The sequence below is a fragment of the Equus przewalskii genome, chromosome 1, assembly GCF_037783145.1.
Source record: "Equus przewalskii isolate Varuska chromosome 1, EquPr2, whole genome shotgun sequence".
Taxonomy (NCBI): domain Eukaryota; kingdom Metazoa; phylum Chordata; class Mammalia; order Perissodactyla; family Equidae; genus Equus; species Equus przewalskii.
In genome coordinates this window covers 123919045-123931976 of record NC_091831.1, presented here as the reverse complement: position 1 = coordinate 123931976, position 12932 = coordinate 123919045, and the positions used below count along the sequence as shown (strand labels likewise).

Sequence of the window (12932 nt, the reverse complement as noted above, 5' to 3'; positions counted from 1 at the left end):
ACTTTCTCCTCTCTCTGTAGCGATTCTTCCTCAGGCTTCTTGTGAGATTCTCTTCTGCCTGATCCTTGTCTCTCAGTGTTCCTGGAGGTTCTGAGTAGGGCCTCTTCTCATTCCATGTGGTAAACTTACTGAATGAATGATAACAGTTTGTATTGTATTTGAAAACATTGATTTAAAGACTATTCTTAAATGCTTATCATCCTTTGTTGCCTAAAGTACATGTACACATAGACCAAAAATAGACACTTAGAGTGACTCCTGGGATGACTGCTCAGAGAGAGGAGGGACTGTGGATTTCAAACAGTTAGGAAACTCAAAACTTTCTATTAGTATATTTAAAGCAGAGGTCTCCAGAAAGCATAAGACCTCCAGTATTGGAGGTCTTATGGTATATTGCCTAGTATATTTCCAAAGTAGTTGCCACAACCATAGTCATATCCCATTTGCTACCATTCAGATCCTTCTAAGTGATGCTGACAGGTTGTTTAACCTCTCCTTACTTATATAAAATGGGAATTAAAAGACCTATCTCATAAGATTGTTGCGAAGATTACAATTGTTGGTTGATCAATTTAAATCGGAGATTGTGACTTCTCTGTCATTTCTCCTGTGTAGCTTAATAATCCCCTCTTGGTGGTGTTTAAGAGTTTAGGAAAATTAATAGTTCTTTTTTACAAGGTTACATCTCGTGACATCTTCATTAATGAGTTACTTAATCTGTTATATTGAGACATAAGGTAATTGATTGAACTATATCATTTCATTGGATTTTTATACATAAAGTGAAAATCAGAATGGAATTCTGGTGGGGAAATGGGTACTTCTTCAGCTTCCTCCCATTTGGACTTTTAAAGATAGGTCTTTGTTATCCAGTTTTGTGAGAATGGATGTCATAGTTAATAATACTGTCTTATTAATGGGGCATAACCCTAAGAATGAAGAAATAAAGATAGTCTGCTCTACTGAGTATAATTTAATCTTGAGTGATTCATAAGTCAATACAGAATCCTGCTGTGTTTCAGGGATATTGGACTGAGCATCAGATTCCATTTTACTACAGATGCAGAAAAATGCTAGTTAAGAGACAGATTGCCAGGCCAGTCCAGTGGCATAGTGGTTAAGTTCATGTGCTCCACTTCAGCAGACCAGGGTTTGCAGGTTTGGATCCTGGGCATGGACCTACACACCGCTCATCAAGCCATGCTGTGGTGGCATCCCATATACAAAACAGGAAGATTAGCAACAGATGTTAGCTCAGGGCTAATCTTTCTCACCAAAAAAAAGGAGAGAGATTGCATGTTGACATTTTTCTAGAATAAATGGATTTTTAGTGTATTAGAAGTATACTTCTGAAATCACTTTTTAAAAAGTCACTCAAAGCATCATTTGATGCATAAGTCTATCGAGATGTTCTCATTCTTGTTACAACATCCATAATTGTCTCTTCCATCAAATGAAGTAATTAAGAGCCTTGGGTCAATGATATCCACACTGGTAGAATCCAGTGTTGGGAGAGTTAATCAATCAACTCAATGTGCTAATAACTCTCCAAGCTAATCCCACTGTATACACCATCATCAGTTCACATTTCCGGTCTTTGCTCCTGGTGACGCACTAAAGATTTCCTCAAGGACTCCTCAAAGCAGATCTGATTCTGTGGCTCTATTTAAGAGAAATAACGTTTCCACTGATTATTCTCATGGGGATGTCATTTCCAGTATCATTCCTTTTTCATAGTCTTTGAACTTGGGTCCAGGAATCTTGGTTTCTAGTCCCTGTCTCCTACTAATTAGCTTTTGGCTTTGGGCAAACCTTTTAACCTTGCAAAGCCTCCGTATCTTCATCTCTAAAATGCAGTTAGTAATTCCTGTTCTGCTGGCCTCAGAAGATTATTCTAAATATCGAGTGAGATAATACATGTGAAAGTGTTTCCTAAGCTCCATAAAGATCAAGATATACACATTCACCTTTAATATTTTAAAATTAGCACTACATATATTTGCCGTCATTGTGCTTGTTCTTGCTGCTGCCGCCGTCTGGTTTTAATATGCTCAGTTTCTTTTCCTGGTAAATCTAAACCAGCAGTATTCAGAAAATCATCTTTCTGGGAGTCAGGCATCCTTGCACTCACTGTAGACATGCAAGAAAAAATTCTTCTTTGATAACTTGCCAGGTAAAACAGTTTTTACTATTTTATCAACCTCTGAAGCCAATGGCTTCAGAAGAAGAAGAATCGTTATCATCTTTGACCGTTGCAAGCCACTATCTTTTTTCTTTTAATCCTCACAATTACCTTCCAAAGCAGTAATATCTCTGTTTAACACATGAAGAAACTAAGGCTCAAAGAGGTCTATCTTGGTGAGCATCTCAAAGCTAGTAAGTCGTAGAGTAAGAATTCAAACAAGGTTTTTTGTTTTTTTTTAAAGATTGGCACCTGAACCAACAACTGTTGCCATCCTTTTTTTTTTTTTCCTGCTTTTTCTCCCCAAATCCCCCCACTACATAGTTGTATATTTTAGTTGTGGGTCCTACTAGTTGTGGCATGTGGGATGCCACCTCAGTGTGGCCTGATGAGCGGTGCCATGTCCGCGCCCAGGATCCAAACCCGCGAAACCCTGGGCCACCGAAGCGGAGCACGTGAACTTAACCACTCGGCCCCGGGGCCGGCCCTCAAACAAGGTTCTTGTTTTTGTCTTTGTTTTAACTCAAAGCCTCTCTCTCCCCCTCCCCGAGTATCCCTCACTTTTTGTAGCCTGCATGAACCCATTGTTTAATTTCCAGATATGTTATTCATAGTTCCAGCAAATACCTGAAAACAAAGCTATCATTTTCAGCAGCAAATAGTGATTAAGAGCATGTATTATGGAGCCAGACTCAACAACCTGGGTTCAACTCTTTCTACTTTAAGCAAATTACTTAACTCCTCTGTGTCTTGGTTCCTCATCCACAAATTGAGACTAATAGTAGCACCTGCTCTTGTAATTTGTATGAGGATTAAATGAGTTAGCGTATATAAAGCCCTTAGACCACAGTAAATACTTATTAAATGTTAATTAAATAAAAAATTTTAAATTCATGTATAGCCATTCTTTCCTTCTAGCTTCTCTCTTACAACAAAATATGCTGAGCCAGCTTTTGGCTATTTTTTTCTTTTGGCAGAATGGGTATACAGAATGGGTTAGCTAGCATTTGATCTAGTAGAAAAGGCAGTTTGATCAACAATACCGTAGCCATTTGCTCTGATAACTCTCTAATGTAAACTAGACAAGTCAAAAGGTAAGATCTTTGGCCTGATGTTGACAAACCATCATGGACTCACCAATTCTGTCATTTGTTTGTGGTTAGTTTAGTAAAGATATAATAGGACCAGCCCAATGGCATAGTGGTTAAGTTTGCACACTCTGCTTCAGCAGCCTGGGGTTCACAGGTTTGGATCCTAGGTACAGACCTACACGCTGCTCATCAAGCCATGCTGTGGTGGCGTCCCACATACAAAATAGGAAGATTGGCACAGATGTTAGCTCAGGGACAATCTTCCTCACCAAAAATAAATAAATGATCATGATCTGACACATAAAATATGGAAGTGTTGATTTTGTCTGGTCAGTGATTGTCAAGGATGAATTGTGGTTAACTTTTAAATACAAGGAGCTTTTATTCTAACCGGTCTTTGTTGGTATATTTTCCTCCTGCAGAAACCAGTGAAGGTGTATCTTTGCAACTGGGGAACACAAAAGATTTTATTATTTCATTTGACCTCAAGTTCTTGACAAATGGAAGTGTGTCCGTGGTTCTAGAGACGACAGAAAAGAATCAGCTCTTCACTGTACATTATGTCTCAAATACCCAGCTAATTGCTTTTAAAGAAAGAGACATATACTATGGCATCGGGCCCAGAACTTCATGGAGCACTGTTACCAGGGACCTAGTCACTGACCTCAGGAAAGGAGTGGGTCTTTCCAACACAAAAGCTGTCAAGCCAACCAAAATCATGCCCAAGAAGGTGGTTAGGTTGATTGCAAAAGGGAAAGGATTCCTCGACAACATTACCATCTGTACCACAGCCCACATGGCCGCATTCTTTGCTGCCAGTGATTGGCTGGTAAGGAACCAGGATGAGAAAGGTGGCTGGCCAATAATGGTGACCCGTAAGTTAGGAGAAGGGTTCAAGTCTTTAGAGCCAGGGTGGTACTCTGCCATGGCCCAAGGGCAAGCCATTTCTACACTAGTCAGGGCCTATCTGTTAACAAAAGACCACGTATTCCTCAATTCAGCTTTAAGGGCAACAGCCCCGTACAAGTTTCCATCAGAGCAGCATGGAGTTAAAGCTGTGTTTATGAATAAACACGACTGGTATGAAGAATATCCAACCACACCTAGCTCTTTTGTTTTAAATGGCTTTATGTATTCCTTAATTGGGCTGTATGACTTAAAAGAAACTGCAGGGGAAAAGCTTGGGAAAGAAGCAAAGTCCTTGTATGAGCGTGGCATGGAGTCCCTGAAAGCTATGCTCCCCTTGTACGACACCGGCTCAGGAACCATCTATGACCTCCGGCACTTCATGCTTGGCATTGCCCCCAACTTGGCCCGCTGGGACTATCACACCACCCACATCAACCAGCTGCAGCTGCTCAGCACCATCGATGAGTCCCCGATCTTCAAAGAATTTGTCAAGAGGTGGAAGAGCTACCTTAAGGGCGGCAGGGCAAAGCACAACTAAAGCTCAGAACCAAAATCCTGTGTCAGCCTCTGCTGCGCACGGAAACTATGGGCTCTGTCTCGGCAGAGCATGGACACATTTTAAAAGGTTGCGTACTAGTTTTTTGTGGGTTACATCAAAGTGATAAATGATCCTTAAAACCAGTCTTCTGAGATCATTGCATTCCATGGGTTGGGTGTTTAGGTGGCATTTAGAGAAAAGCGTTTAGTCAATGGGCTGAACAAAGCTGTTTCACTCTGCCCTGCTTGTCATCCTGTACACTTCCACAGACAGCCGGTCCCTCTCGGTTTGGGAAAGATCATGGTAAGCAGCTGCTTGTGGCCAGCTGTCTAGCGCTTACCTGGCAACTTAGTATGGGGCTCTTTTAAAATGTGATTATTTATGTTTATGTTGAAAGCAGACTTTAAAAAAATAATGTGCTATAATCAGTAAATATGTACTTGTAGCCTGAATAGTGGACTGTGTGCAACTTTTTAAAATGATGTTTCTTTTCTATAGATTCATTTCTTGGGGGTGAATGAGCATTTGTTGCATTTGTTCAATTTATTATATATGGAGAATATTTTGAATTTATGGTTTTCTGAAAATGTGTAAATTAAAAACACAGCCAGTGTTCAGGCTTCACAGTTATATAACGTAAGCACAACTAAAGTGAAACTTGTTGACTGCACAAGAAATTACAAAAATGTTAGCTGTTTTATGAAACTTGATCTACAATCAGTAAAGGTTTGCTAATCAGTCTGTCTTCCCCATCCCCACTGTGATGGTTGTTTTTGTCGCTATCTAGACTTTTGTATTTCATTTCAGGCTACACTCAAGAGTTTTGTCTGTTTCGGGGGGATGTTTTTGGGACATTTCAGAGATTTTATTATACACTCGGGAAGGAGCTAGTAATTGTGATAGTCCACCACCACTGCCCTTTGAGGATCTTTTTTCTCTTTACAGAAAAATACTAGGTCAGATATTACGTCCAAGAATCATAAGAGGATTTTTTCCTACTTAGATCGTTCTTGTTCATCAACTTTTCAAACCATTCACCTTTCCTTTGCAATTTCAATTTTAAATTCTTTCAGCTGTTGGATAGAAGTGGTCCTACTGCGTTTGCTGTACACGTGTAATCAGGCCTTCATTCGGGTTTTACATCCCACTGTACCTCACGTAAATAGGTTTCCTAGCCCTCGTACCCGGGGCAGTGTCTGCTGTACGGCTTCAGGCGTTAGTCAAAACCCAGGGAGGCTGATTTTGATGTCTTCTGTTTTACACTAAGTCAGCACTACAACTTACAGAGTGGAAATATGAGACCCCACACTTTCAGGGGACTGAGTCTGACAAACACAGTGCAGTTTGTCTGCGACCTATAATAAAGGCACAGCAAGAGCCACGTGAGCACCTGCCTGCACACTACATCTTAACTGAACTCACCCCAAACACTACTTAGAAACCGGGAAATATATACGTATATATGAATATTATATATATGCAAAATATGTATGTTAGTGGCAATGGGAGCAGTAGCAAAGAAGACAATATAGATCTACACTGAAGACAATATTAAACTGGCCGTGGAAAAGTAAGCTTAAACTCCCAATTTACGTGACCACAACTCTCTTTTGTCCACAACAACACAACAAAGTGGGTTATTAAGTTTCCCCCTAGCTTTTGACCTTTGTGGTTCTTATACATTAGATGTCTCAACAAGAATATCTGGACTCCTTTTTTAATCTCACTGCTCAAAAATAAACTTTCTCCAATCTGGAAACCCTTTTTACTTCATTGTATTTGTTATTATTTAGGACAGTCCAGACTTCTGCACTGTGTTTGCATACTGGTACTTCAGGTTAAGGGAACCAGTGAAAACAGTATGGTACTGCTTCTGTGACAAATATCAGTGCCTTAACAATGTGGCTGTGCTTTTCCACTGAATAAGGAAAGACATTTTGATCTAGAAATGGCATTCCCATTTCAATGCTGTTGGTTTCACACTGCCTTCCACATTGCAACAGCAGCTTGCTTTTTCTTGTGATCCCAGAATTTTCGAAGAGGGTGAGTTGAACCTGAAGCAGCATTGTCAGTACAAACCAGTGGGTCTCTAACTTTAGGATGCCTCAGAATCACCTGGGAGCTTGTTGAAATACAGATTCCAGATGCTCAGTAAATCTGCCTGTGAAGGGTGATAGACTGCATTTTTACAGGCATTCGGGCGATTCTGATGCAGCTGAGCTGGGGACGTATGCAGAGGAACACTGCCCAAGACCAGCCGTTGAGCTTTGGTTCCTAAACACCTGCCGAGTTTTCTGGGGTTTAAATCATGTAAAGTGTTTACTTACTCTGAGCTTAGAGAGAGTGGGGAATGTATTTAAAGTTTTATTTTGTTTTGTTTCTTTAAATGTTTGTTTCAAGATTATGCTCATAGTTTTTTTTACACTTATCTTGAGTTAGCTTTGAGGTTAAATTAAATCTATTGCCACTTCAGTTGTAAAACCAGCCAAAAGTTTCCAGATAAAGGTCAAGTTTGACCCTTTAGGGTTTATTGTACATAACTGCTTCATCCAAAAACCATCCAGTGTACATGAGCAAATACAAAAATGACACACAAGCACAACTTTCCAGATGTGGCAGTCCTTTTTCTTTGTCAGTGTGCGAACTTTCACTGAAAGCTGCTATTTTCATCCTCCTTGTAACTGTTTTTCTTGATTCTTCTCCATTGTACATGTGGGTTATATACCATGTGTTAAATATGCAATAAAGAGTTTACTGGATGCCCTTCTGAAGGGTAGTCCTTTGTAAAGCTGTACAGACTTTGCAGTTTAAGCACAATGTGCACATGTTAGTTTTATATACAGCAAAACTTGATTTTTTGCAGATGGAAAGGTATTTTGTTTCTATACAAAGTAAATGGATTGTTTGTGCTTAATGTAAAGCTGCTTTATAAAATTGTAAAATAAAGTTTTTATCTTAAAAGGAATATAGCTGGATATTTTCTCTTTCTTCTCTAATTATTCTAAGATTATTTGAGCCCAGCAGGCAAATTTCTAACCATCATTTCCTGTTCAGCTTGTGACAACTAGTCAGGCCACAGATGTTCGTTGAAGGTGTATCGGGCCCTTGAAGACAAACTGGGGAAGAGGATCTTACATGGGCCCTCATCCTAAGGAGGTTTAGTCCATGGGGGACACAGTGTCCACAAAACAGTTTCAGGAAAGAGAAATGCCGCCTCGTGTGGTCAGTCAGCGAAGGGGTTCTCAGCGCAGGTTCCGGGCCTGAGCACCAAGATGAAGACGACGAGGGAGCAGCGTGAGCAGGAACGAGGCGCTGGCCAGCTGCGAGGATGCCCTCTCCCCTGCTCGTCCAGGCTGGGAACCATTTTTACCTGCTTTAGAGTTATTTGAAAGTTCCTCCTCCCTGGCTTTTCTACTTGCCTCTTCTTTCGAACAATAAGCATTATTTATTCTTTTCCCCTCACTTCTCAGAGAAAAATGATTTAGGCTCCCAAGTACATATAAAACCAGAGGCCAGACTGGCTTCATGTTATGTTTCATTGCACATTATTTTTTGGATTTAAACATTCTGTCGCATCTGTATAATGGAATCCCAGTCGATCACTGATCTACTTTTTCCAGCTGATGGGTGCACATGTTTTGACAGGTTGCTAATCAGCTTCTTGACATCTCTTCCTCCTCTGTCACCCCCAGTTGGGACACAGCCATAAGGGTGTGAGCAGTTCTTGGTCTAGATGAGGGCTCAGGCTGCTCTCTGATTTTGTAGCCAAACTGTTAAGACGTTAGCCATCCTGCTTTAGCACACTGAACGTCACGTACGTGTCTCCCCATTGCCCTTGAGAGGGGACAGCCCCTTCATGCTCCAGAGGACTTATTCCGTAGCCTCATGGTCTTTCCTTTCCTGAGGAAGCCTCTGTCTCCACAGACTGTGATGGCCTCTGTGTGCCACGTGACCCTGCTTCCTCTAGCCATGACTTAGACCAGGGGTGAGTCCCTCACTCAAGCTGGGCCAATCAGTTTTTTCCCTGGCATCCAAAATTGATATGGATTAAAAAAAAAACTAAAGCAGATACACAGTGGAAAGCAGAAATGAAAACAGAATCTTGACAGTGCCCCAGGCCCTGTGTCTAATGCATCTCTGAGGCCAGCTGCATTCCACTCTAGTTTCATGAGAAACCACTGTCTCCTTAGGATAAATCCCCTATGTGTGCTTAAGTTGGCTGGATTTGATTTCTGCTACTTAGAACTAATGAGCCATAATTAATAACACAGTGTCTCAATTGTAGAGAAAAAATATAATGTCAATTGTACATTTTCCTCCAATCTGGACCACTGTATTTGCTAAGGCTGCCATAACAAAATGCCACAGACTGCGTGGCTTAAACAACAGACATTTTTCTCATAGTTCTGGAGGCTAGAAGTGTAAAATCAAGGTGTCAACTGGCTTGGTTTATTCCGAGGCCTCTCTCCTTGGCTTGCAGATGCCCGCCTTCTTGCTGTGTCCTCACATGGTCATCCCTCTTTCTGTGTCCTAATCTCTTTAAGGACACCAGTCATACTGAATTAGGGCCCATTCATATGACCTCGTTTTACCCTAGTTACCCCTTCAACGGTCCTATCTCCAAATAGTCACAATCTGAGGTCCTAGAGGTTAGGACTTCAAATGGATTTGGGGGGTCACAATTCAGCCCATAACAACCACTCTTCTCCATAAGTGCATAGAAAATGAACTAGCTAGGGTTGCCACTTAATTTGTTGAAAACCAGCTAAAGCCAAACTCAGAGATCTTTAGGGAACGTTAGGTGGGCAGAAATCTAGATTTGGGACTCAGGAGTCAGGGCTCCCCGGCTTTGCATTGTAGCATCAGGAACGTGTTCCACCCCATAGGATTCAATTGCCTCATAATACAGCCCAATAAGAGAGAACTAATTGATCTTAAAGTTTTTTATAAACTAACAAAAGCTAACTACTAAAGCATGGTGTAACAAAAATAGAGTGACATCAGCATCATAGCAGAGCGAGCTCTTCCCTTAGACTGTCCCCACGAAGATGCAACAAAAAGGACATTCATAAACCAACAGGATATTCACACAACACAATGAACATCTGAAAGACCCACGCAGCTGTACGTCCCAAGGTGGTGCTGGACTCCCCAGGAGGAAATGGAAGGACGTAAAGGGATCTCCTCTCCCTCCCCCAACAGCAGCAACCTAGGGCGCAGGACTGTGCATGGCTTCAGAGGAGAGAGGGAGGGGCAGCTCTCCACAGGAATATCTTCACTCTCTGAATTGCCTCCCAGCTGTGGGAAAGCTCCACACAGAGGAGGCTAAGCTATTGCCGGGTGTCTTCATCAAGCCAGCATCCCAGGAGGGCAGATAGCAAGGGAAGAGTGAAAATGTCCCCAGGATTACATGCGAAAGAAAGTGCCCTTTCCCCCACCTGGCACACCAGCTCTGTGGGTTGGCCAGAGCAAGGAACCCCTGCCAGAGCACCTGCACATACGTTTGTAAAGCAGCAGCTGCAAGTGGACAATCACAGATGGGCCCTGTCAGCATAGATTCCAAAGGACAGGCACAGATGCCAGAGATCAGGGTGGGCTCAGAATACATAGCTTCCCCCCCCCCAGCCCCCGCAAACAGTGGCAGCAGGTGGAATCTGTGACCAGATACTATCACTATGCCAAGGTGCAAATGCACCCCATCAAATAATATGAGGAGGTATATTAATACTCCAGACGAGGAGGAAAATGACAAGCACCCCGAAATCAATACTGACAGTGCAGAAATTTACAATCTAAATTACAGAGAATTCAAAATAGCTATCATTAAAAAAAGTTACAAGAAAGTTCAGAAACACAGTTCAATGAAATCAGAAATAAAATTAATGAACAGAGGGAATTCACATAGGAGATTGAACCTATAAAGAAAAACCAATCAGAAATGTTGGAGGGGTCAGCCTGGTGGTGCAGTGGTTAAGTTCACACATTCCACTTCGGCAGCCTGGGGTTTGCCAGTTCAGATGCCAGGTACAGACATGGCACCACTTGGCAAGCCATGCTGTGGTAGGCATCTCACATATAAAGTAGAGGAAGATGGGCACAGATGTTAGCTCAGGGACAGTCTTCCTCAGCAAAAAGAGGAGGATTGGCAGCAGATGTTAGCTCAGAGCTAATCTTCCTCAAAAAAAAAAAAACTGTTGGAGATGAAAAACAATGAATGAGATAAAGGAAAATCTGGAGTCCTTAAATAACAGAGCTGACATTATGGAGGACAGAATTAGCAATTTGGCGGGCAGAAATGTAGAAATGCTTCAGATGGAAGAGGAGAGAGAACTAAGACTAAAAAGAAATGAAGAAATTCTCCAAGAAATATCTGACTCAATTAGGAAATGCAACATAAGGATTATAGGTATTCCAGAAGAAAAAGGGTGGGGAAAAGGAGCAGAAAGCTTCTTCAAAGAAATAACAGCTGAGAACTTCCCAAACCTGGGAAAGGAGCTGGAATTACAAGTAAAAGAAGCTAATTAAACTCCTAATTACATCAATGTAAAAAGACCTTATCCAAGGCATATAGTAGTAAAACTGGCAAAAGTCAATGACAAAGAAAAATATTAAGGGCAGCAAGGCAGAAGAAAATAACTTACAAAGGAACCCCTTTCAGGCATTCAGCAGATTTCTTGGCAGAAACTTTACAGGCTAGGAGAGAGAGGAATAATATCTTCAAAATCCTGAAAGATAAAAACTTTCAGCCAAGAATACTCTATCCAGCAAAAATATCCTTCAGATATGATGGAGAAATAAAAACTTTCACAGATAAACAAAAGCTGAGGGAGTTCATTGCCACAGGACCCCCCACACACACACATAAGAAATGATCAAGAATGCCCTGATACCTGAAAGAAAAAGAAAAAAGGGAGAGTTTACAAAGCCTTGAGCAAAGAGATAAATAGGCAGACAAAATCATAAAATTGCAGCATTCTATCAGAATAGGTTAGCAAACAATTATAACATTAAAGATAAAAGGAAGGAAAACATCAAAAATAACTGTAATCTCATCATTTTAGCTGCAAACTCACAACACAAAATGGAATAAGTTGTGACAACAACAAATTTTAAGGGCAAGAGGATAGGGATGGAACCTTCTTGGACTGAGAAAATAAGAGGCTGTCAGAAAATGGACTATCTCATCTACAAGATTTTTTATACAAACCTCATGATAACCACTAAACAAATAATCAGAACAGAGACACAAATGATAAATAAAGAGAAAAAAGAAAACCATCATAGAGAACTATTAAACTAAATTGGCAGTCTGAAATACACAGACAAGAAACAAGGGAAATACAGAACAACCAGAAAACAAGTGATAAAATGGCAGCATTAAGCCCTAATGTATCAATAATCACTCTAAATGTAAATGTATTGAATTCTCCAATCAAAAGACACAGAGTGGCTGGATGGATTAAAAACACAAGACCCAACAATATGCTGCCTCCAGGAAACAGATCTCAGCTCTAAAGACAAACACAGGCTCAGAGGGAAGGGATGGAAGATGATACTCCAAGATAATGGCAAACAAAAGAAGGCCGATGTTGCCATTCTTAGATCAGACTAAGTAGACTTCAAGATAAAAAAGGTAATGAGAGACAAAAAGGGGCAGTGTATAATGACAAAAGGACACTCCACCAAGAAGATGTAACACACAAATATCTATGCACCCAACACAGGAGCACCAAAGGACATAAAGAAACTATAACAAACCTAAAAGAAGATATTAACAACATCACAATAATAGTAGGGGACCTTAACACCCCACTTACATCAATGGATAGATCATCCAGACAGAAAGTCAACAAGGAAATAGTGGAATTATGGGGCCGGACCAGTGGCACAGCAGTTAAGTTCACATGATCTGCTTTTGTGGCCTGGGGTTTGCCAGTTCTGATCCCAGGTGCAGACCTACGCACCACTCATCAAGCCATGCTGTGGCAGGCGTCCCACATATAAGGTAGAGGAAGATTGCCATGGATTTTAGCTCAGGGCCAGTCTTCCTCAGCAAAAAGGAGGAGGATTGGCAGCAAATGTTAGCTCATGGCTAACCTTCCTCAAGAAAAAAAAAAGTCAAAAAAAAAAAAAAAGAAAAAGAAATAGTGGGATTAAACAGAAAACTAAACCAGATGGACTTAATCGATATGTATAGAACAATCCATCCAAA

General features: G+C 41.0%; 1 protein-coding gene across 2 annotated transcripts in view; it reads left to right on the top strand.

Moving 5' to 3' along the window:
* GLCE (glucuronic acid epimerase) overlaps positions 1 to 7685 on the top strand; it is a 131756-nt gene extending 124071 nt beyond the window's left edge. For both annotated transcript variants that reach the window (XM_070622291.1, XM_070622302.1), the window contains one exon: positions 3696 to 7685. In XM_070622291.1, the coding sequence (XP_070478392.1) occupies positions 3696 to 4720 (1025 nt within the window). In that variant the 3' untranslated portion in view covers positions 4721 to 7685. The remainder of the gene's footprint in view (positions 1 to 3695) is intronic.
* Positions 7686 to 12932: the final 5247 nt, after the last annotated feature.